This window comes from Trachemys scripta, chromosome 23 (assembly GCF_013100865.1).
Source record: "Trachemys scripta elegans isolate TJP31775 chromosome 23, CAS_Tse_1.0, whole genome shotgun sequence".
NCBI classification, from domain to species: Eukaryota; Metazoa; Chordata; order Testudines; family Emydidae; genus Trachemys; species Trachemys scripta.
In genome coordinates, this window is record NC_048320.1 from 1,368,616 (window position 1) to 1,394,018 (window position 25,403).

Here is a 25,403-nt window from a genome sequence, read left to right on the forward strand (position 1 = left end):
TTCCCCTTCTGCCCTTTGTCAGCTCCTGGGGCAGGGCCTGTCTCCCGCTGTGCAGCACCCGGCACAGGACTCCAATATCAGGTATGGCCTCTCGGTGCTGCTCCCCTGCACCTGTGGGTAATTGCTGCTGCAGTGCATTGCAATGGGGATCCCAGAGACATGGACACGGGGAGGCTGTGCTGCCCCCTGGCTGTTGCTGGGGGAAGCACGGTCTACAGGGATCGGGATGCTGGACTGCTCCTCTCTTGCCCCTTCAGATCCAAAGAGCCCCGTGAAGGTGATGCATGGCACCCCGGAGTTCATGGCCCCGGAAGTGATCGCCTTTGAGCCGGTGGGATTCACCACGGACATGTGGAGCATCGGCGTGATCTGCTACATCCTGTACGTTGCTCCCCATTAACAGCCTTCGGGGCAGAGGTCCCGGCTGAGTGAGTAACAGCCTCTTCTCTTGCTCCCCAGGCTGAGTGGGGACTCCCCCTTCCAGGGGAACAGTGACATGGAGACGCTGCACAACATCACGGCTGCCCAGTGGGAGTTTGACGAGGAGACCTTCTCAGAGATCTCCCAGGAGGCCAAGGACTTCATCAGCCAGCTACTGCAGAAAGACAGCAGGTAAAGCAGCTGATGTTGCGGGGAGGGAGAAGTGGTACTACCCAGAGTGTTCAGGGGCGGGGAGAAAAAGCACTCCAAGGGGATGGGGGGGAGCAGCACCAGGTGCGGAGCTGCGGCTGGGGACTGAGAGGTTGGCCCTTCCCAACACACACACCTCCTCCCCCAGCCCTGAGTAGGTGGTTGGGAGGGACACCCTCCATGGGGAAACAGGCCTCCCTGGGGGAGGGCATGGGAAGGCCTGGGTGTGGATGGGAGCCCGGATAGCAAGTAGGGGCATTTGCCAATGCCTGGGAGAATGGGTGACGCTGGATAAGAACATAAGAGCAGCCAGGCCGGATCAGACCAATGGTCCATCCAGCCCAGTGTCCTGTCTTCCAACAGTGGCCAATGCCAGGTGCCCCAGAGGGAATGAACAGAACAGGGAATCATCAAGTGATCCATCCCCTGTCGCCCATTCCCAGCTTCTGGCCAGGGACGGCTCTAGGTTTTTTGCCGCCCCAAGCAAAAAAAATTTTGGCTGCTCCCTGTCCCAGCCCTGGGCTCCTCGCTGCACCCCCTGCTGCCCCAGCCCTGGGCTCTCCCCCCCCCCAACTCCCTGCCACCCCAGCTCTGGGCTCCCTCATTCCTCCCCACCATTGCCCCCCCACACACACCTCCTGCTGCCCCAGCTCTGGACTCTCCCCCCCCCTCCTTCTGCCGCAGCCCTGGGTCACTGGTAACTTGCTCCCAGGGCAGGTCATTCAACAGGAATTTTAGATGTGCACAGAACACAGACAGGATTGGTTCCCATATGGTTACAGAACTGCAGTGAAGTGGAACAATTTTCAGCTTGTGTGATTGGAGGATATCTGGATGCATATTATAAGACTGTCCTACATAAATGAGGAAAAGTTGAGGTGCCTTTATTATTCTTTTGTTCCATTCTTTCTTTCTATGGGGAATTTGCCAATGCAATATCACTGTCTTCCTTTTAAACAAACAAACAAACAAAAGGCAATGGCTGTTGAAAATAGCAATTCCAGTCCTAATAACCACTGGGAAGCATTTCTTGCTCAATTTTATCCTACTTTTTCTACAGCAAGTTCCAGTGGATCAGTATATTTGATTTGGGAGAAATGAAGTAACAGCTGCCCAAACTGAGCTTGAGGTGTTCAAATCTGCCCACTCCTGAATTTTGAGGTGTTCAAATCTGGAAGGCAGGTGCTGGGGGGGGGTTATGGCTCTGTGGGGGAGCACGGCAGCATGTATGCAGCAGTGTGTCTGGCGCTGCGCGGAGCCAGACACGCTGGTCTGAGTGGCACGGTAAGGGGGCTGGGGGGTTGGATGGGGCGGAAGTTCGGGGGGGCAGTCAGGGGCAGGGAGAAGGGGGGGTTAGATGGGTCAGGGGTTTGGAGGGGTCATAGACTGCAAGCAGGAGGAAGAGATTTTAGAGGCACTTGGGAAAATGAGAGCGCACCTGGGCCAGATGAAGTCCGGGTGGATGTGCTGAAGTCACGGGGAAGGGAAGGCGTAGCGTATTTTACAAGTCTATTCAATGATATTCTTAAGAAAGAGAAAATGCCAGATGAATGGCATAAAATCCCTGTGGTGCCCAGTTTTAAACCTACAGAAGATATTATCTTGTGTGCTAATTATCGCCCAGTGAAGCTAATGTCATATGCTATGAAAATATGGGAGAAGAATATCGAAAAGCATCTCTGTGGAGCAGTTGAAATTTGGAAAGGTCAGTGTGGATTTACGCTGGGAAGGAGTACAATTGATGCTCTATATGGTCTACGAATCCTCAAGGAGAAGTTCAGAGAAAAGAGATGGTCTTTGTGGGCTTGGAGAAGGTGTATGATCATGTCCTAAGAGAATTAGTTTGGTTTAGTTAGTGTCAGAGAAGTGTGCTGGAAGGATGTGTTTGGCTTGTCCAGGCTACATGCAATGGAGTGACTATTGTAGCCAAAACCGAATGGGACTACAGTAGAGATTTCCAGAAAATGCTGGCCTGCACCGGGGTCAGCGCTGAGCCCTGCTTTGTTTGCCATTGTCTTAGATGTGATAAGTGAGACTATATGAAGGGAGGCTTGGAATTTGCTGATGACTTAGGGATATGGGCAGGAGATTGGGAGGCCCTGCAAACCAACTTTGAACAGTGCAACACAGTTTTGAGCAGGCTGGACTTAGAGTGAACATTGGTGAGACTTAGGCTGTGATAACTGAGAGAGGAGGACTCCCCAGAAAGGATGTTGCGAACACTTGAGAAACACAAAGCGTTCTCTATGTGTATCACCGTCTCCCAGTATTTTTCAATCAAGGTTTATGTGAGTGGCCCAGATCTCTCCATGCAAGAATATCTTTACAACCCCAACCACCTCTGAGTTTTCTGTAGCTCAGTGCAGTGACTATATTTATAACCCCCAAATGTTATTAGTTTTTAAAATAATCAATCAGTCACAATCAAAGTATTTCAAAAATAATTTTAAACCCTTCTTCTCTTTGTATAATTTTGATAACACCTGCATACCTGTATGCATTATCCAGCAATTGTAATAAATTATTTAGTTTTTATTAAAATCTCATAATTGTCCCAATAGCTAAAAATAATTCACTTCAATTTTTAATTATTCTTTCTCCCCCCCCCCACCCTCCCAGCCTCACCTCTACTCCTCCTACTGTTCTTCACCCCCTTTCCAGGACCTGGGGGGCAGCTCCAGGAGCTCCTCACCCTGCTCTGTCACTATCCAGGCAGGTGCGGGGGGCAAGAGTGAGCAGCAGAGGCAGCGTCCTGTCCCCATTGCTCCCAGGGGTGTGGGGTCGCACTGGGCTGCTGGGCTCTTTGCTCCCCTCCCCACCCTCCTTGTGGGGAGCAAGTGGAGGGGACAGACTCTGCTGGCTTCTGGTAGGCTGAGCTTTGTGAGAGGCTGGAGCGTCTCCTGGCATCTCCAGATGGGCTCTGGCCCCCCCGGAATCCGTCACTGCAGAACATCAAGAGTTGGCAACAGTGGGATAAATGGAAATCCCAGACGGCACGTAGGGCCTCTGGGGAGGGCAGCGCGCCTGTGGGAGCAGGAGACAAAGACAAAGCTGCAGGTGTTGCCACCCCCTTGCCCTTCGGCCCCCCCAGCTCACATCAAGACCAGAGCTTCCTGCTTCCCATGCCTGGAGCCCAGCCAGTGGGGCCCGTGAGGGTGGAGCTGTCACTGGCTTGACCTTCTCCCAGGCCACAGAGCCTGGAGCCCACTGCGGAGATCACTGCCCATCTCCAAAGGGCAGCAAGTCTGTGCTGGCTCTCCTGAGTGACAGAGCTGCATAACCCACCCCCCATGCTGTCGCCCCCAGCTGCCGGCTGCCCAGCGACCAGGCCCTTGCGCACCCCTGGCTGCAGAAGACTGAGCAGAGCGAGACGAAGGTTCTGTCCAAGGAGAGGATGAGGCGATTCCTGGCCCGCCAGAAGTGGCAGGTGCGTTTTGGTGCCGGCTCTGCTGGGGCTGCCCTCTGCCAGCTGGACAGGGTGTGGCCCGTGCTCTGCGGGGGCCATGCGATGACCCGGTTGGGAAAGGGGCTTCAGGAAAGAGCTCCCCCCCTGCCATGGAGCCTGGGCTGTCCAGGCCGCTGTCCCCTGGGGGCAGAGAGGTCTCCTGCCCTTCGGCGCTGGTGCGGACCAGCCTGTGCTCGGGCCTGTGGGGGTAGGGGAGTGATGGCTCGTTCCCAGCCGGCTGGGATTGGAACCTTCTCTGCTTCTTTCCGCTCTAGAAAACAGGCAACGCCGTGGTGGCCCTGCGGAGAATGTCCCGGCTGGCCCAAAAGCTGGATGATGTGGTGACCACCCCCAGTGCCCAGGAGAAGGGAGGTAATGGCCCAGCCTGTCAGAATGTGTTTAACAACCCCCCCCCCCCCCCCCACACACACCAACCAGCACAGGCTCCTTGTCCGCGCCCCGGGCCCTTTGACTCTTAGCCCTGCCCTCCCTGTCACATCTCCCAGCTCACCCAGCCACAGCTCCTGCCTCCACGCGACCTGCAGCCTCCAGCCCCTGTTCTGACTCCTGCACCCCCCACACATCCCCAGCCCCCCCCCACCCCACGCCCTCACTCGCGCCCCCCCCCCCCACATCCCCACCCCCACCCTGAGCACCAAACGGGAGCTCCTGCACCACCACACACACACATTCCCACCTGCACCCCCAGTCTGGGGTCCCGGCTGCTGGGCCCTTGCCAGCTGGGGTCCCACATGCCCCGCTCAGCCCACTGCCGAACTAGGTGAATGGAACCCCAGGCCGGCAGCGGGCTGAGTGGGCTGGTGGCGTAAGCTCAGCGTTTTAATTTAATTTTAAATTAAGCTTCTTAAACACTTTGAAAACCTTGTTTACTTTACATACAACAATAGTTTAGTTTATATAATATAGACTTATAGAGAGAGACCTTCTAAAAACCGGCACGCAAAACCTTAAGTTAAAGTGAGTAAGTGAAGACTTGGCACACCACTTCTGAAAGGTTGCCGACCCCTGCTCTGGATGAAATACAGACCTGCAGCTGGGCGGTTTGTGGTCCCTGATTTCTCGCGGGAGGATGGTGGCAGCTGAAAAGCCCTGTGTTAACAATCGCGTTGTGCCTGGGGAACGTCACCGTCCTGGTGGAGCCTCATCACGGAGAGAGGTCGTCTCTGGAGCAGTCCAAGCCCATATACTGCAGGCTTGGAGGATCAGGCTGTTAACAATGAGTCCTGGAGTGATGGGCTTTATGTTAAACGTATGCCACTTAACTGGTGAGCTGGTGTCTGCAGACCCAGCTGGAGGTCTTGCACGGCTGCATTTCCTCCTGGCACAGAGCACCACAGCAATCCAGCCTCAGTGCATGGACCAGTGGTGCCAACCCCACATCCCTCAGTCTGTTACTAGCTAGAGCTGGGAGAAGACATTTTAGCAGCTGTTGGGTTATCTGTCGCTCGTTAGGTATCTAGTTTGATGAACAGTCTGGAAGAACTCCAGGGCTGAGATCCATCTTGGCAAGCTGAGGCAGATGCCCTCAAGGGAAGGGGATGTTGTGGGGCTGGCTAGTTGTTCAAACTGATTTTTCCTTGACCCATTGACTTCACTGCCATCTTGCCTGAGTTTTCATGGATTCGTAGGATTTTTTGTTTAATTTTAAGACCAGAAGGGATCCCTGTGATCATCTAGTCAGCCCGTGCGTGACACAGCATAGGACTTCCTTGGCTGATTCCCGCTTAGAGTCCACTAGCTGCCGTTGCAGATCTTTTAGAAAAGGTATCTGGTCTTAATTAAATCCAGAACAGCCCTCGGTAAGGTTGTTCCAGGGGTTAATTACCCTCACTGGTAGCAATGCGCGTCTTATTTCTGCTGCGCGTGTGGCTAGCTTCATCTTCCATCTTGTAAGCACTTTGTCTGCTAGACTGAAGAAGCCTCTCCTATTAGAAATCTCCGCCCCAGAGAGTTACCTGCCCTCTGGCATCAAGTCACCTCTTAACCTTCTCTTTGATAAGGTAAATAAGAACATAAGAACGCAGGGATTTGGAGCAATCAAATTTTTGAATTGCTCCGCTCTGGCTCCGGGCAAAAATCTACTGGTCTGTGCTCCAGCTCCGGGCTCCGCTCCAAAGCCCTGTAAGAACGGCCACACTGGGTCAGACCAATGGTCCATCTAGCCCAGTATCCTGCCTCTGACAGTGATCAGGGCTAGATGCTTCAGAGGGAATTAACAGAACAGGGCAATTCACTGAGTGATCCATCCCCTGTCCTCCAGTCCCAGCATCTGGCAGTCAGAGGCCTAGGGACAACCAGAGCATGGGGTTGCATCCCTGGCCGTCTTGGCTAATAGTCATTGATAGGCCTGTCCTCCATGAACTTATCTCATTCTTTTTTGAACCCAGTTATACTTTTGGCCTTTACAAAATCCCCTGCCAATGAGTTCCCCAGGTTGACTGTCCGTTGTGTGGAGAAATACTTCCTAGCCAAAAACTCAAAAGGTAATAACAAAATGTTTTAGTACATCAGAAGCAGGAAGCTGCTAAACAACCAGTGGGGCCCCTGGATGATCGAGATACAAAAGGAGCACTTAAAGACGATAAAGTCATTGCGGAGAAACTAAATGAATTCTTTGCTTCAGTCTTCACGGCTGAGGATGTGAGGCAGATTCCCAAACCTGAGCCGGCTTTTGTAGGTGACAAATCTGAGGAATTGTCACAGATTGAAGTGTTATTAAAGGAGGTTTTGGAATTAATTGATAAACTTAACAGTAACAAGCCACCAGGACCAGATGGCATTCACCCAAGAGTTCTGAAAGAATTCAAACGTGAAATTGCGGAACTATTAACTGTGGTTTGTAACCTGTCCTTTAAATCAGCTTCTGTACCCAATGACTGGAAGATAGCTAATGTAACACCAATATTTAAAAAGGGCTCTAGAGGTGATCCCGGCAATTACAGACCGGTAAGTCTAACAGTCTGTTCACTTTTTTGACTGCTGCTGTACATTGAGCAGATGTGTTCAGAGAACTGTCCATAAAGACTCCAAGATCTCTTTGAGTGGTAACAGCAATTTAGACCCCATCATTTTATATGTAGAGTTGGGATAATGTTTTCCAATGTGCATTACTTTGCATTTATCAACATTGAATTTCATCTCCATTTTCTTGCCCAGTCACCCAGTTTTGTGAGATCCCTTTGTAACTCTTCGCAATCTGCTTTGGACTTAGCTTTTTTGAGTAGTTTTATATCATCTTCAAACTTTGCCACCTCACCCCCTTTTCCAGATCATTTATGACTAGGTCCCAGTACAGATCCTTGAGGGACCTAAGATCCCTGTAAGCTGCATGGCCGCACAGCCATGCAACAGGCTATCAAGGCCTGCACAGGCCCGCAGCCACAGGGCCTGGGCTGGAGAGGCGCCTCTCCCTTGGCCCCAGCAAGAGAGAGCTGGGGGGAGTCCTCTCTCCCCGCCACAGCCCTGGGGCAGCCTGCACCCCAAACCCCTCATCCCTGGTGCCACCACAGAGCCCTCATCCCCAGCCAGAGCCCTCACCCCCTGCACTCCAACCCTCTGCCCCAGCCCTGAGCCCCCTCTCACACTCCGAACCCCTTGGCCCCACCCCCACCACACATCACCTCCATATTGGTGCACATAACAAAATTAATTCTGCACATGGATGTAAAAAATTAGAGGGAACATTGTGGGGGACCCTGCTATTTATCTGTCTCCACTGTGAAATTTATTCCTACCCTTTGTTTTCTATCTTTTAACCATTACTGATCCATGAGAAGATCTTCCTTCTCATCCCATGACTGCTTAAGTCTTGGATGAGAGACTTTGTCAAAGGCTTTCTGAAAGTCCAAGTACACTATATCCGCTGGATCACCCTTGTCCACGTGCTTGTTGACCCCCTCAAAGAGATTGGTGAGGCATGATTTCCCTTTACAAAAGCCACACTGACTCTTCTCCAACATATCGTGTCCATCACCTGTCTAATAATTCTGTTCTTTAGTATAGTTTCAACCAATTTTCCTGGTACTGAAGTCAGGCTTACCAGCCTGTAACTGCCAGGATCACCTCTGGAGCCTTTGTTAAAAATTGGTATCACATTAGCTATCCTCCAGTCATCTGGTGCAGAGGCTGATTTAAGCAATAGGACACATACCAGAGTTACTAGTTTTGCAGTTTCATCTTTGAGTTCCTTCAGAACCGTTGGGTGACACCATCTGGGCCTGGTGACTTATTACTGTCTAATTTATCCATTTATTCCAAAACTTCCTCTAGTGACACCTCAGTCTGGGACAGTTCCTAAAAAGAATGTCTCAGGTGTGCGAATCTCCCTTGTGTCCTAGATGGGGCTCCTCCAGTCTCTCACAGCAAGGAGGTTTTCTAATCCTTTATTCATTCTCGTGGTTCTTCTCTGAACCCTCTCCAATTTACCAACATCCTTCTGGAACTGGGGACACCAGAGCTGGACACACCAATGGCATCACGCCGGTGCCAAATACAGAGGTAATATAAGTTTGTTCATGTTTCCCAGGATCGCATTAGCCCTTTTGGCCACAGTGTTGCACTGGGAGCCCACATTCAGCTGATTATTCACTATGACCTTTGAGTCTTTCTCAGAGTCCCTGCTTCCCAGGATACAGTCCCCTGTCCTGTAACTATGGCCTGTGTTCTTTCTTTCTGAGAGATTCACATCTAGCTATATTGAAATGCATGTTGTTGATCTCTCTCTCAGTGACCTGTCCTCTTCCGCATTTACCATTCCTCCAATCTTTGTGTGACCTGCAAACTTTATCAGTGAGGATTTTATCTTCTTGGACATTGATACAAATATTAAATAGTGTAGGGCCAAGAACTAATCCTTGTGACTATGCCCTGTTCAACTGCATTTAGTGCAACTGCTGCTGGAAGACTGTTAGGGTTGGATGTTTGACAATTGGTCAATAGTGTCAAAAATGGTAAAATATTTTAAAGCACTAATTATTAGAACAGTAACAGAGTAAGAATTGATGGTCTCCAATAGGTGAGACTTAGGACTGGTCTACACTATGGACCTTGATGTGTGAAAACGACACCCCCCTGAGCAACGTAAGTTACATCGACTTAAAGCGGTGTCCACGTTGGCGGGAGACGCTCTCCCACCCATGTAGCTTCCATGTAGCCTCTCACGGAGGTGGAGTTTGCTGACAGGAGAGCGCGTCTTCAGCAGGAGCGGCACAGGTGCGCCAGTGTAGTGCGGTCGTGTAGACTTGCCCTTAGATACTTGAACCTATTACAAAAACCAAGATTTTTCAGTCAGAAAAATGTGAAACAATGAAATGAAGCTTTAAAAATGAAAATAATTATCAGCTGTAGTTACAAAAGAGGAATGAAATTAAACAGAAATAAAACAACCAGAAAACTATAAAAGACTCTTCAAGCTACTTAATGGCTGTGCATCTGTTCTCTTTCTGTTGGGGGAGGAGGGCTAGTGACTGTGACCCCCTCCCCCACTCCCTTGAGAGTTAAGTTCAACGGGTTTGTCTAGTCAGGTTAGACTGTAGACTCTTCGAGGCAGGGACCATATCTTTTTCCATATTTAATGTGCTTTGTAAACCACCATGTACACTGATGGCCTGGTATACAAATAAAGATACACATAGAATGTCTGCTCTAGAAGATTCCAACCAATCAAGATGCTCAACTTTCAATTAGTTCAACTTTTTCCCAAAAAGGTGGCATTAGCATGTATTGAAGTGGGTGGTCAAGACATTGAAGTAGGCTTGCCAACAGATAGCACCATGATGTAATGAAAAAAGAGAGGCCATCACCTATATAGACTCAAGGAGCTCGACCTATTTTAACATATTGACAATATTTGGCCATGGTCAAATAATAGGCAGTTAATTGACATTATCTGACTGATCAATTGATTGGCTTGTCGAGCCGATACTGTGTCCAGTTCTGGTGTCAACAATTCAAGAAGGATGTTGATAAAACTGGAGACGGTTCAGAGAAGAGGCATGACAATGATTAAGGGATTTGAAAACTTGCCTTGTAGTGATAGACTCAAGGAGCTCGACCTATTTTAACAAAGAGACGGTTCAGGGGTGACTTGATCACAGCCTATAAGTACCTACATGGGGAACAAATATTTGGTAATGGGTTCTTCAGTCTAGCAGACAAAGCTATGACAAGAGCCAATGGCTGGAAGTTGAAACTGGCCAAATTCAGACTGGAAGAAGATGTACATTATTAACTGTGAGGGTAATTAACCATTGGAACAACTTGCCCAGGGTCGTGGTGGATTCTCCATCGATGGAGATTTTTAAACAAGTCTGGATGTTTTGTTGATTTGCTCTAGTTCAAAGAGGAATTAATTCAGCTAGTCTGACCTCCTGTATAACACAGGCCACCATCGGATTGTGCTGATCACCATGGTCCCTTCCATAGGTGCCGACTCCGTGGGTGATCTGGGGCTGGAGCACCCATGGGGAAAAATTGGTGGGTGCTTTGCACCTACCGGCAGCTCCCCGGCCCAGCTCACCTCCGCCTCCTCCCCTGAGCGCGCCGCCGTGTCCTGCTTCTCCCCCCTCCCTCCCAGCGCTTGTGCCATGAAACAGCTGTTTTGCGCAGCAAGCCTGTGAGGGACGGGGGAGGTGGGGGAACATGGCGCGCTTGGGGGAGGAGGCGGGGCCAGGGCGGGGATTTGGGGAGGGGTCCGATAGGAGCAGGGAGGGGTGGAGTTGGGGCAAGGGTGGAGTCGGGGCGGGGCCGGGGGCGTGAGCACCCATCGGCGCAGAAAAAAGTTGGCGCCTGTGGTCCCTTCTGCCCTTGAGACCTGTCAGTTTGTCAGTCTTTGAACTCTTCGATCCATGTGGACCGTGTTCATTTTGTATCATTCTAGTTTTATAATCAATAGATTCAGATTTTGCTGCAGCCACCTGCTCTGCATATTCCCATACTAACATGTCGCTTCCCGCCCCCACCATCCCCGGTCGTCACCACCTTCCTGCCTCAGCAGATCGAGCAGGGGCCCAGCTTGGAGCCGCTGAAGGACCAAGTGGCAGTGGAAGGCAGCAGTATCTGCCTCCGGTGTCACATTGAAGGTAACTTCCTATGAAAGCCTGCGAGGCTGCCCACCCCCTCAGTGACTGACGTCCTTGGAATGACCTTGTCCCCTGGCAGGGTGCTCGCCCTCGGGCAGGCTCTGCAGGGCCTAAATTGCTCTTGTGCAACAGGGGAAGCCTTGTGCATGAATGGGGGCTGCACATCTGTCAATACAATCTGTAGCCTGACAGCTGTGTGCTTTGAACTCTCACAAGCTAAGCAGCGTCGGTGCTTGGATGAGACTTTCTTGGGTTACCTTGGTACTCTAGGCAAGGGGGCGTTGATGCACTAGGTGGTTATCTTGTACTGGATTAACACCTGGCATGGTGCTAGGCGCCGTGTTGCTGAATGTGTCTGTCCCCTGGTAGAGGACACAGCAGTGCAGCACTGGTTGCAGGGTGGTTAGGGACCTGAGAAGCTGTGATGTGACACGCCACTTGGGAGACCCAATAGGGTCAGATAAACGTCCCAAAATTCTGGGTGGCCCGGTGGACCTTTGACCCATCACTGTGGCCTTCTTCCCTGGCAGGTTTTCCCCACCCGGAGGTGACGTGGTTTTGGAACGATGCCCCTCTCCAGGAACGTCCTCGGCTCCCCATAGATGAGGAGGAGAATGGAAGCTGCTCCCTTGCCATTGCGAGGCTCTCGGTGGAGGACACGGGGCACTACGTGTGCAGGGCCACCAGTGCCATAGGGGAGGCGGAATGCAGTGCCAGGCTGATGGTACAGAGAGGCAGCAACACACAGACGCCAAATGCAGAGGAGGGCCCTGGAACTGACCAGCTGTGAGAGCCGCAGGCCATGGGCTCTCTGCCCGGCATTGGCGGCATGGCCTGCAGGAGGTGCTCTGCTTCCAGTCCGGCTCTTTCCCTCATCCATCGTTATTTTTAACTCCATCGCTGGGCTCCGGGAGTGAACCTTGCTGCGCTCTGCTTCCCACTGTGCCGGGACGTGGCAGGCAGCCACAGAGTGGGCAAGAAGGGCCCAATCCTGCAGGCCCTAAACAGGCAAATCCCCAGTCAATCCATTTCCCAGTGCAGGGAGTCTGTCCTGTGAGGATCGAGCCCGAAGTGCCTAGGCCAGCCTCTCTGCTTCCACCTCCCCTCTGCCAGGCTGGGCCCTCGTGGCCCAGCTACAGGGCAGCACAGGGCGGGAGGGTGGATTTCCCTTAACTCTGCAACCTCTCTGAGCCAGGGGCAAGGCTGGTCCCGCTGCCCCACCGAACGTGGGGCAAAGTACAAAGCCAAGGGGCAGGTTGCTCCCGCCTCCCAATGGTGGTAACAAACTCAGTTGTAAATCTCATTAAATCCCAATATCCTGGCTTCAGCCAGCGTATGTAGCGTGTGGGGGTCACTCAAGTATCAAGTGTTTTGGTTAGAACGGCTCCAGCCTCCATGCCCACCCCTCCAGCTGGCCGAGGGCCTGACGGAACGAACACGCCTTTTGGCCCGTAGGGTACCAGCGATCACTTAGGCCTGTTTCCCTGCCTGCGGGTTCCAGCCACGTGTTCGGAGTTCAGCTTGGTGCTGAAGTCTCCAGAGGTTGCTGCTTTGTTTTCTCTCTTACCTGCTTTTCAGCAGTCACCTGCCTGTCAGTAGAGACTCCAGCCACGGCGCCCCCTGTCTGACAGAGCCCAGAGGTAGCTGGGTTCTTGCAGGGTTAATGGCCTTTTTCAGAAGTGGGAGCTAAAGTGCCCACAACACTCCAGCCCTACATCGCGGGCTCCCGCCCAGTGCGAGAGCGAAGGGTTCGCCTAGCCGACGCCCTAGGGACTGGAGCAGGGCAGACCGCGGGCTCCCGCCCAGTGCGAGAGCGAAGGGTTCGCCTAGCCGACGCCCTAGGGACTGGAGCAGGGCAGACCGCGGGCTCCCGCCCAGTGCGAGAGGACGGATGGTGGTTTGTGCGGTAATAGTGCCCAGGACTGCAGTGCTGTACAGAGCCCCTGCCTCGAGGAGCTGCTAGGCCTGACCCCGAACCCCCAACTGAAACAGCTGGTGCTCCACCGGCGCTAGCTGGGCTCCCAGCACTGTGATGCTAAATTCACCCACCAGGAGACGAGAGAGTTGCCAGGACAGCAGTGGAAAGGGCCAAGCCCTGGCGGCAGGGAGGTGCTGCGGGATCATTGTCCCCTCTCACAGCGCACGGCTCTGGCTGGAGGTCTCAGTGGGATGCGTCCCCTTCCCTCAGCCTCCTGTCCTGAGAGGCAGACGGTGCCCTTAGGGAATGCTTTCCTCCCCCGCCCCCGATCCCTTATTGCCAGCTCTGGGAGGGGAGGGGCCGTTTCCCCCTCTCGCTGTCTGTCCCACAAGGGTCTCCTTCCCTTTGAAGAGTAGAGCTCCCCTCCTGGCCCTTTCTCAGCCTCCTCACAGCCTTTGGGGTGTGCCTCAGGGGACGCGTCTCCCCCAGCTCTGTCTCGGGGGGCCAGATCTCTCCCTGGCTGGATCTCTCAGGCTGAGCTGCTGTTTAAAGGACAGTGGCCCCCCCACAAACACTCCTCATCGCCGTGAGGGGCCAGCTCCGTGGAAATCCAGGCCCATTGGCTCCACGCCCTTTGCCTGATTTCCCCTTCAGCTCTGAGCCAGGCCCCAGCCCTCTGCCCCTCTCTGATGCTTGTCTCAGCATGCAACAGCCTGGTCAGTGCTCAGTGCAGAAAATGCTCCCGTTACCCTAAGGCGGGGACACGCTCCATGTGTCACATGCTTATAGGAGCTGGCAGTGCCGCTGGAATCAGCAATTATTGGCCCCCTCGTCACCCTGGCCCACATCATGTGACTAGGACCAACACATCTTGTTCCCAGCACCCCGCCTGTCACACCATTAATAGCGGGGGAAGGGGAGTGCCTGCCTGCTGCCCACGAGATCATAAACCAGCGAGCAAGGCCTGCACCAGCGATAACACTCAGAAACAGCAGGAACAATACTTCTGGGCTAGGGCTCCTTTCAAACAGCCCTTGCACCCAAGCAGCCTGGCAGTGTGTGACGCAGAGAGCTACAGGCTGTTCTATGGGATTCATTAACCACACACGCCCTACCGCTGACCCATGTGGCAGCCCCTCGGATTTCCAGTTCAGTTTAAGGAAGAGAAGGTTTGGGGGTAACTTGATCCCAGTCTGTAAGTACCTGCATGGGGAACAGAGATTTAATAATGGGCTCTTCAGTCAAGGAGAAAAAGTATCACACGATCCAGGGGCTATAAGTTGAAGCTTGAGAAATTCAGACTGGAAATAGGATGTACATTTTTAACCGTCATTAACCACTGGGGCAGTTTCCCAAGGGTTGTGGCGGATTTGCCGTCACTGACAATTTTAAAATCCAGACGGGATGATTTGCTACCAGCTCTGCTCTAGGGGCTAGTTCGTGGCAGGTCTGGATGTTCACAGTGGTTCCTTCTGGCCTTGGGATCTATTAACTTTACACCTCAAGGGCTTCATGGGCTGTTCACGTGACCCGTTGGTTTTGGTTTTTCTTTTGTTTAACATTTCTCAGGAATGTCTCCGTGTTTATTACAGTTTTTTTTAAAGGATGAAAATTGATGCAAAAATTAACGTCACCGTTTGCTGGGTAAATCTCGGGGTTAATATTGGGGGATGGGAGAACAGGAAAAAAAAGAGTAACAAATAGAAAAAAGTACAAGTGCGTCTGTCCTGGCTCCCTGCTCCAGCTAGAAAGGTGGCGGCTGTGACACAGGCTCCTTGGCAGACGCTCCCCTGTTCTTTGCAAACAACTAATTCATCTCAGACTTGCCCAACTCACTATAACACATTCAGCTTGCACGGTATTTATCCCTGAGGGGCCTCGTGTAAGATCTCAACAGAAGATGGGCGGGATCAGCAAGGAAAGCTCCCTCTTAGGTGTCAGAAAGTGCAGGGGAAAGTGAGAACTGCCAAAAGCCAAGCAGAGCTGGGCCTTGCAAAGGGAATTAAAACCAACAGTAAAATGTTCTTTAGCCATATAAATAAAAAGAAATCAAGGAGAGCAAACGTGGGGCGGCTAAGCCCCAAGGATGGGATGGAGATTAAAGATAGTCTAGACCTGGCCCAACACCCCCACAAATACTTTGCCTGAGTTTTTAATGAGGGGAATGAGGAGCTGAGGATTAGTAGGCAAGTGGCTAATGGAAATGAGGACATGGCAGTAGAAATTACCACACGGGAGGTGGACGTCTACCTCGAACAGCTTCATGAGACTCACTTTGGGGGGCCCAGATAATCTCCCCCCAAAAATATTAACGGACCTGGCACATGAAATTGCAAGCTCAACAGCAAGGGATTTTTAATGAATCTGTAAACTTGGGGGTCGTACCCTATGACTGGAGAATTGCTAACATAGTTCCTATTTTTAAAAAAGGGAAAGAAAAAAAAGTCATCCAGGAGATTACAAGCTTGTTAGTTTGACCTGAATTGTACGCAAGGTCTTGGAACAAATTTTGAAAGAGAAAGTTGTTAAGGCCATAGAGGTAAACGGTAATTGGGATAAAATACAACATGGTAGATTGTGCCAGACCAACCAGCTCTACTTCTTTGAGACGATAACTGATTTTTTAGACAAAGGAAATGCAGTAGATCTAATCTACCTTCATTTCAATAAGGCATTTGATACAGTTCCACAGGGGTAATTATTAATTAAATTGGAGACGATGGGGATTAATATGAGAATTGAAAGGTGGATAAGGAACTGATTAAAGGGGAGACTACAATGGGTCATACTGACAGGAGGCTGGAGGGAGGTTACTAGTGGAGTTCCTCAGGAATCAGTCTTGGGACCAACCTTATTTAATATTTTTATTACTGACCTTGGCACAAAAAGCGGGAGTGTGCTAATAAAATTTACAGATGACACAAAGTTGAGAGGTACGGGCCAATATGGAAGCAGACCAGAATGTCATACAAGAAGATTTGGATGAAAACTGGAGTAATAGAAATGGGATGATATTTAATTGTGCAAAGTGCAAGGTCCTGCATTTAGGGACTAACAACGAGAATTTTTGCTATAAACTGGGGACGTATCAGTTGGAAGCAACAGTCGAGGAGAAAGACCTGGGTGCACTGACTGATCGCAGGATGACTATGAGCCGTCAGTGTGATGCCGCTGTGAAAAAGACTAATGCAGTCCTAGGATGCATCAGGTGAGGTATTCCCAGTAGACAGATGGAAGTGTTAGTACCTTTGTACAAGGCAACGGTGAGACCTCAGCTGGAGTATTATGTGCAATTCTGGTCTCACATGTTTAAGAAAGATAAATTCAACCTGGAACAGGTGCAGAGACGAGCTACTAGGATGAGCCGAGGAATGGAAAACCTACCTTATGAGAGGAGACTCAAAGCGCTTGGCTTGGTTAGCCTAACCAATAGAAGGCTGAGGGGAAATCTGATCGCTCTCTATAAAAACATCAGAGGGACAAATACCAGGAAGGGAGAGGAGTTAAGTTAAGGGCCAATGTGGACACAAGAACAAATGGCTATAAACTGGCCATCAGGAAGCTTAGGTTTGAAACTAGGCAAAGGTTTCTACCCATCAGAGGAGTGAAGTTCTGGAGCAGCCTCCCAAGGGGAGCAGTGGGGGCAAAAAACCTAACTGTCTTCAAGACTGAGCTTGATAGGTTTATGGAGGGGATGGGATGATGAGACTGCCGACAATAGTCTGTGGCCCATTGGCGACTGCCAGTAGCAAATATCTCCACCAGCCAGTGATGGGACACTAGATGAGGAGGGCTCTGAGTTACTACAGAGAATTCTTTCCCAGGTGTCCGGCTGCTGGGTCTTGCCCACATGCTCAGGGTCTAACTGAGCACCATATTTGGGGTCGGGAAGGAATTTTCCTGCAGGTCAGATTGGCAGAGACCCTAGGGGGGTTTCACCTTCCTCTGCAGCATGAGGCACTTGTAGCTTTAAACGAGTATAAATGGTGGATTCTATGTAACATGAAATATTTAAACCATGGGTTTCAGGGTAGCAGTACAGACAGTTTGATAAGAAGAAGCAAGTGTGAGAATACCCCTTGTAAGTATTCTCACACTTGCTTCTTATCAAACTGTCTGTACTGGCCTATCTTGATTATCACTTCAAAAGTTTTTTTTCCTCTTACTTAATTGGCCTCTCAGAGTTGGTAAGACAACTCCCACCTTTTCATGCTCTCTGTATGTGTGTGTATACATATCTCCTCAATATATGTTTCACTCTATATGCATCCGAAGAAGTGGGTTGTAGCCCCCGAAAGCTTATGCTCTAATAAATTTGTTAGTCTCTAAGGTGCCACAAGTACTCCTGTTCTATTTAAACCATGATTTGAGGACTTTAGTAACTCAGCCAGAGGCCAGGGGTCTATTACAGGAGTGGGTGGGTGAGGTTCTGTGGCCTGTGATGTGCAGAAGGTCGGACTAGATGATCACGATGGTCCCTTCTGGCCTTAAAGTCTATGAGATAGAAAGTTAGTAACATGTCAAGATTCACAACTAAGGATAAGATTTTGTCACCGAGGCCATGGAAGGCACGGATTCTGTGACTTTCAGAGACCTCTGTGACATTGTCCCTTCAGCTTCAGCCCCATGCATGGGACAGCGGGACGGAGCTATCAGCCAGCGAGGGCCTCGGAGCTCCGAGCTGCCATGGGCGGCAGGCACCCTGGAGCTCTGTGCTTCTGTGGGTGGCAGGGGCAGGGCCCCAGATCACTGAGCTGCTGGGGCAGTGGTGAGTGCCGTCAGCTGGAGCCATCAGCTGACATGGCGGTGGGTGCTGGAGCCCCCCTCCTCCTGCAGTGAGGCTTAGACTCTCATACTCCCCCATTTCCCCCCCCCCCCCCCCGGCCCCCCCCCCCGCCCCCAGGGCCCCGGTTCCCGTCACCCCCCGCCACCCCTTCCCCCCCCCCCCCCCCTATTATTTTTAGTAAAAGTCACAGACGGGTCATAGGCTTCCATTAATTTTTGTTTATTGTCCATTGCCCGTGACCCGTCTGTGACTTTTACTAAAAATAACGGTGATAAAATCTTAACCTTAGTCATGACCAGTGTGAGCTGTGTGTACGGGTAATATCTGAGGAATAATGTCACTATACGGAAAGTGCTTTATGGATTTGGAGTAAAAGTTAGTCCCCAGGGGATAATAAGTCCTGGCAATGGCCCTTTCATGCAGGAGGGGGTGGTCACCCCTCCTTAGTTAGCCGGTGATGTAATGCAAAGGCTCAATTGTCTAGTTGTCTTCCATCCCAACGCTTTCAATGGAAATCCATCAGAGACAACAGCAAACAATTGACACCACTTGGAGATAAAAAAGGAGCAGTCCAACGGACAGGGGATCACCCTGCCTACGAACAGAGACAAAAACCTGTTTCTGTATAACAGGGTGGGGAGAGGCACTCTGGATCCATTCACTGAGGAGCCATCTGGAGGGACAGGGATGTTCTTATGAAAACTTGGATCCTGGTTCCTGTGAAGCCAGCCTGCTCTGCACCAGACTGAACTTTGAGGGGAGGAGGGGAAAGGAACTACTTTATTAGCTAGGAAAGGGAAGTATTCATGAGTGTAGCTCAGGTTTGCATTTTGCTTTGTATCATAACCATTTGTTTCCACCACACCCTCTTGTTTCTGGTTAACTCTCCATTCGTTCTTAAATAAATACACCACCTTTGGTTTTCTTAGAAGTGCTGTGTGTGACCCAGGAGCAGGGGAGGGAGGAGTTTAAGGTAAAGCTGGTAAACTGGGGCCCAGTGCTCCTTTGGGAGCTGAGGAGCTGGGATTTCTGAGAGTAGCCAGTGTCAGGGGCTGGATGTCACAGGGCAATGATTCAAAGGGACTGGGGTGCATTTCTTCTTAACCTGCAAGGTGAAGACCGGGCTGGCCTAGCCCAGAGGAGGGTGCCTGGGTGGCTGATGGGCTGGTGGTGTTAGGGTGCTAACGCCCAGGCAAGGCTCCCTCCCACTGAGGGAGCAAGCGGCTCAGGAACCTGGAGGGCCCAGTTCATTAAGCCGCCCTCTCTCCTCCTGGAGTGGGCTCAGAAGCGGAAGAGATGGAGAAAGCGAGGGCGCCATCTCCTCACACGGCCTCCTCCACCTCCTCTGCTTCTGGCCCCGCTCCGGAAGGAGACCTGGCAGCTCAGTTACCTGGGCTCCCACCTCTCCTTCCAGAGCGAGGAGCTGGGTCTGGGGGGGAGGGTCCACCTGTGGTCTGCTCAGGTTCCTGAGCCACCCTCTCCCCTTCCAGGGAGACCCCCTGGCGTCCAGACCCAGCTCCCGCCTCTGGGAGGAGAGATGGCAGCTTGGTAACCAGATCTGCCTGGGTTCCTGGGTCACCAGCTCTCCTTCTGGAGAGGGAGCCGGGTCCTGGGAGCTCCACACCCCTTATTTGAGGCCTCGAATATTGATGTACACGTACATGTGCATCTGCCACTCCCCGCCTTACTTCAGCGGCCCACCTCACAGTTACACAGACTAACTTATTAACATACACACCTCCAGCTAATGGAATGCATTGGATTTCCTCCACAGGCAGTATTTTCATGTACTTGAGGGGGCCACAATTTGGGTGAAAATACCCCCCCTCCTCCAATAATAGCTTTTGTAAAACCTGGGAAATTTTCAATTAAAAAAAAAATCAGCAAAACCTGAAGCCGAAGGGCTCTGCCTGTTTCTTCCAAACTTTCCACATACAAACACGGGCAGGAGAAATACCAGGCAGACGGACGTGTCCAGCAGGACAGGAGCTGGCCTTCTCTCAAACAGAGCGGGTCCGGGCACTTTGAACACTGATTCAGCTGTGCCAAAGTGCAAGGTGTTCGGATCTGAGGTTCTGCTCTGGGGCCATCCCGCCCGTCTGCCATGGTAAAGACGGAAGGAGCAAAGGAAAACGAGTCAAAGCCATTCTCACAGCAAAGCCATTCTCTACTACCTCCATCCTCGGGGTCTTTACTAGAAGGGAGAAGAACAAGACCAGCACATTCAATGACAAGGAAGAAGTTAGCAGACTTGTCCCAGGTTACTGACCCCTCTCATCCTACCCTCCCTGCAAGCTGGGGAAGAAAATACTCACCACCTCTTCAGCTCAGTGGGAACTTCGCTTGCTTCCTTGGGACACTTGGAGGTTTAGTGGACAATTTTTGCAATGATCAGATTTAGGCTGACCCAAAATTCAGTAAAGTCTCTGGCCAAACCAGGCAGCCACATGCCAGGAACCAGACGAGGAGGGGGAGGCCATGGCCCCACCACGTTTTACCGGCCGTCAGGGCATGCTGGTAGGGCTCAAGGCAGTACAAAGGCAGGGGAGAAGGGGTGGTGTAGGGCCACAGTTTGATTTCGGGTAGACCCCCTTTAAGAAGCTTTTGCTGCTCCTGCCAGGAACCACAGGTCTTGAATCCTAGGCCACAGGGCATGTAAGTACCAGATAGGGTAACCAGATGTCCCGATTTTATAGGGACAGGCACGATTTTTGGGTCTTTTTCTTATATAGGCTCCTATTACCCTCCACCCCCAGTCCCGACTTTTCACATTTGCTGTCTGGTCACTCTAGTACCAGTCAGCTCCAATCTGCTAACAGCCACTAGGACAGCAGCTGAACCCCACCAGAGCACTCCACTCCTGGAACCTGACTGGCAGGCTGCTCGGGGGGGAGCGTGACTGGTTCTCTATAAACCCAGCACAGCACCAGGAAGTTGTTCTTGCAACTGGGATCCACCCTGCTCCTGCTCTGATCTCTGGGTCACCTGACCTGGCTGCCTCCTGGTGTCTGACTTGAGGTTCCAATCTCCAGTTTGCTCCTGCCTCTGACCCCCTGGTATCCCAAGCCCCCCGCCTGCTTTGAGAGCTGCTCTAATGTGACCCATACATGCTCCTGCTGCCTTTGTACTGAACAGGAGCTACCTACAGCCCCCCACGCACACCCCACTGCATGGAAGGAACACCACAACTGCTACCCCTTCGCCCTCCTGCACACAACGGCCACTCACACTGTACTGCCACTTGCCCTCCGTTAACCCCCCAGACCTCACGTCTCTCCCACCACGCTGCTGACAAGCCCCATGGCAAGAAAATCCCTGTGCCCCCCTGCTGGCACGCCCCACACAGTGCAGCTCTGAACAGGGGCACGCTGGCTCTCCTGAGGCACAAGCACCCCTCTTTCCGTTGATCACACGCACAGGGTCAGGGAGAGGGGCACCCCCCACCCGGGCATGGCCCTTGCATATCGCCTCATTTCACAATCGCCAGCTCCGGGGGGCAGAACTAAGGTTTAGCTTCACTCAAGTTCCTGGTTTGGAGGTTTGAGTTTTGCTGAACTTGACGGTCTGGGGCGGGCATGCACTGGGCACCTGTAACTCTGCGTGAATGATGTGTGTGGTCGTGTCCTTGGAGCTGGTGTGTTGGGACTCCCCGGATGCCCCCTTCAGAGCCACGCCCGCTGCGGTGCCCAAAGCAAGGCAGGCCCAGGCTTGTTCCCAGAGTGTCCCTGCCCACCTCTGCTAAGGGGGATGACGCCCTCTGGAAAGCCTCTGCCACCACTGTTCATCTTGCAGCCAGCCCAGACCCGCTGAGCAGGGACCAGCCCCTTGTATTACAACCAGAGCTGGCTGGAGCCGGTCTTCGGGGCTTGCTTAGATGTTCACTATCCACAGGCCCAGCAGGGGGCAGCAAGACCTCAGTGCACTGTCCTCTCCCCAGGGCTCTGGCCTGCACTGTCCCAGCACCGGGGTCACCCTGGCTCTGCCCGGACCAGTGTGTGCAGGGTGGGAAGGAAGGGGGCGACGCGTGGAAGGAGTTTGGGGGCAGAGAGAAGTGTGGCTTTTCTCTCCCGCCGCAGGGCGAATAGCGCCAGACGCTGAGCTCAGTTTCACGGCTGTCAGGACAGAGTCACTCAGTGGGGAGACTCCAGATTAACACCCGGGTAAGCGAGCTCAGACTCTGACCCTGCGTGTCCAAGCACTTTACCTAGGCACTGCCAGGCTGGGCTGAGCAGGGGTCCTCTCTGAGAGCTGCCAGCACCAGCTGCTTGAGAGGAAGGGGCAAGAACCCCACATCCAGCAGTTATGGGAGAGCCTGCCCCCAGGAATGTCGCTTCCTGACCCTGCTCCCTTGCGGTCAGCTGGAGCCCTGGAGCAGGAGGGTTTCTGTCCCTTCCAAAGCTTTATATTGCAGGGTGGCCAAACTTACTGACCCTGACTGAGCTCCATACGACAGTCTTTAGAAGTTCGAGGGCCAGGGCTCGGGGCTTCAGCCCTGTGGGGCACGGCTGCTGGGGCTCAGGGCTTCAGCTAGGGTGACCAGATGTCCCAATTTTATAAGGACAGTCCCGATATTTGGGCCTTTTTCTTATATAGGCTCCTATTACCCCCCACCCCCATCCTGATTTTTCACACTTGCTGTCTGGTCATCCTTCAGCCCTTGTCCTGCTGAAGCCCTAAGCCCCAGCAGGTGCCTCCCGCAGGGCTGAAGCCCAGAGACTCCTCCTCCCCACAGGGTAGAAGCCCCTGACCCCACCACCCTCCCGCAGGGCTGAAGCCATGAGCTCCCACCACCCCAATCTGGTAGGTGGAAAATGGCGGGGGGGGGGGGACTCCGCAAGCTGCACTTTACCTGTAAAAGAGCCGCAGTTTGGCCACCCCTGTTACGTTGCCTTCACTAAGCATGGAAATGAGCCTCTGAGCGGCTGCAATGTGCCCCATTAGATGCAAACTAGGCCTGGCACTTGGCCTCCCGGTGCATCGCCCTTAGTCTGGCACCGTGCGAGCCCCAAAGAGGTCCCCCTCGTACTCCTGCCTCCGCAGAGAAAATCCTGCCTTTATCATGGAGAAAGCAGCGCCCTCGTCCACTGAAAATAACACAGGGAAGTTAGCGATTCCCCCACCCAAATCTGGGGCCTGCCTCACCATTGCCCTGCACTCTGTGCCACCCTCTGCCCCAGTGCAAGCACTCTCCAGGCTGAGCTGGTAGCATGAGACACCCACGTTGCACTGGTGAGAATAGTACCAGAACCAGGCTTGTGGTGTTTGGTGCCAGTGGGAATGGGGCTCCCGCTGGACACCCCAAAGTCCTCACTAGAGCCCCTTGCCGGTCCTGGATTCTCCTTGGTCCCATGCACAAGAGTTTCCTGTATGACTGCATCAGCCACCAGCTGAATCCCTAGATCTCCTGCTCCAGGGGCGCCCAGGGGAATGGTGCCCTAGGAAAACATGTGATTGGGGGTGGAACGACGCAGTGTAGGGCAGCGAGGGGAGGGGAATCCAGCGAGGACTTTAAAAATGACCCTTGGCCTGAATCCTGAACGGCAGGAGGGCAGCTCCTGCGAACGCTGGGGTGGGGCCAGGCACCATGCCGAGCAGGGCCGGCTCTGGCTTTTTGGCTGCCCCAAGCAAAAAAAAAAAAAACCTGTTGCGCGGCCGGAGCGTGGGTGCAGGGGGACCGGCTGGTGGGGGGGAGGGAGCGGGCGGCAGAGAGAGAGAAGGGGGCGGCCAGGGCTACAGCAGGGGCGCTGCCACGCGGCCCCTCCCGCTGCACCGCCTCCTGCCGCCTGCCGCGAGGGCTCCGCTCCGGTCGGCGGGGAGGGAAGGAAGAGAACTGCCCTGCAGGGGGCTCTGGTTCTCCGCACCGCCGCCCCCTACAGGGCAGCCAGAGCAGAACAAGAGAAAAAAAAAAAAGCGGCCGTGCCGCCCTAGGATTGGGCGGAACGCCGCCTCCAACAATGTGCCGCCCAAGCACCAGCTTGCTCAGCTGGGGCCTGGAGCCGGCCCTGGTGCTGAGCTAGTGACCTGCAAAGGAGTTGAACCACACTGGCCTTGTGCCCCTTTCTGATGATGGATAAAAAGAGGCTGAAAGGGGGTTGTTTGTTTGTTAAAGGGGGTTCTGAGTTATGATGATGATTAATGAGTATCTCTCTCTCGGTGCCTGGCTCCAGTTGTGGCCCCAGATGCCCTGGGGCCAAACGCTGCACAAACACAGAGCCAAAAGATGGTCCCTTCCCCAAGGAGCTCACAGTCCTGCTGATTCTCTTACTGTAGCAATATCCAGTCTTAGCTCCCCTGGTGTGACAAACTGGCCCCCAGAAATGCTCGGCCGGAGGCCTAAGCCTTCTCCTTGAGTTCTGGGCTGAACCAGCTCATGGGGTCTCAAGCTGGGCAGCCAAAAACCAAGACTCCCAAAATCAACGGCTGCTTTTGACTTGCCAGCTCTGGCCCCTGGGGGTTGATTGCCCAGAGTCCTTCCACGTTCATTACGCTTGTACCCTGCTTGTGTGCTGCCTCAGCTCCTTCAGGCTGCAGCCCCATCACTGACAATAATTGCTTGTGTCTTCATTAATTCGATGGGAATAAAATTACTTGAGTGCCAGGCTTGAAGGCCCCATAGGACCTGAACTGTGGGATTGTGGACAGTGCACAAGGCTGGGTGTGGGACTCCAGAGACCTGGGTTCTAGTCCTGGCCCTGGTCTGCTGGGTGACCTTGGGTAAGTCACCACCCCTTGCTGGGTCTCAGCTTCCTCCTCCAAGACATGGGGCTCATGGTACCCACCAACTTTGAGAGCTACTGAGGAAACAGCTTCCTCTTGAAGAGCTAGAGACCGGCAGGGCAGGGATGAGGCATTAGGGGCACTGTGCCTGCCAGCCTGGAGGAGATTTTCATCCTCACCCTGGAACCATTCCGCAGTGGAGGAAGGGAAGTGTAGTTACAACCAGTGTCCCTCTAATTTTTCCCACCCATGTGCAGAATGAATTTTGTTATGTGCACCAGTGTGGAGGTGATGTGTGGCAAGACCCGGTGTGACATATCACCTTTGTACCGGTGCACATAACAAAAATCATGGGGTGGGGGTGGAGCCAAGGGGTCCGGAGTGTGGGAGAGGGCTCATGGCTGGGGTGCGGGGGGGGGAGGGTCTGGGGTGGGGCCGGGTAAGTCACCACCCCTTGCTGGGTCTCAGCTTCCTCCTCCAAGACATGGGGCTCATGGTACCCACCAACTTTGAGAGCTACTGAGGAAACAGCTTCCTCTTGAAGAGCTAGAGACCGGCAGGGCAGGGATGAGGCATTAGGGGCACTGTGCCTGCCAGCCTGGAGGAGATTTTCATCCTCACCCTGGAACCATTCCGCAGTGGAGGAAGGGAAGTGTAGTTACAACCAGTGTCCCTCTAATTTTTCCCACCCATGTGCAGAATGAATTTTGTTATGTGCACCAGTGTGGAGGTGATGTGTGGCAAGACCCGGTGTGACATATCACCTTTGTACCGGTGCACATAACAAAAATCATGGGGTGGGGGTGG

At 52.8% G+C, this 25,403-nt stretch overlaps 1 protein-coding gene across 4 annotated transcripts in view; it reads left to right on the forward strand.

The window, feature by feature from the left end:
* Nucleotides 1-19,718, forward strand: part of LOC117869384 (myosin light chain kinase, smooth muscle-like) — a 35,531-nt gene extending 15,813 nt beyond the window's left edge. Inside the window, exons 6-11 of one of the 4 annotated variants that reach the window (XM_034756205.1) lie at nucleotides 258-381; nucleotides 460-612; nucleotides 3,937-4,057; nucleotides 4,351-4,447; nucleotides 11,088-11,175; nucleotides 11,706-11,838. In XM_034756205.1, the coding sequence (XP_034612096.1) occupies nucleotides 258-381; nucleotides 460-612; nucleotides 3,937-4,057; nucleotides 4,351-4,447; nucleotides 11,088-11,173 (581 nt within the window). In that variant the 3' untranslated portion in view covers nucleotides 11,174-11,175; nucleotides 11,706-11,838. Of the gene's footprint in view, nucleotides 1-257; nucleotides 382-459; nucleotides 613-3,936; nucleotides 4,058-4,350; nucleotides 4,448-11,087; nucleotides 11,176-11,705; nucleotides 12,766-18,511 lie in introns of those variants that run through there. The other 3 variants (XM_034756206.1, XM_034756203.1, XM_034756202.1) reach the window with 3 other exon arrangements.
* The last annotated feature ends 5,685 nt before the right edge of the window (nucleotides 19,719-25,403 follow it).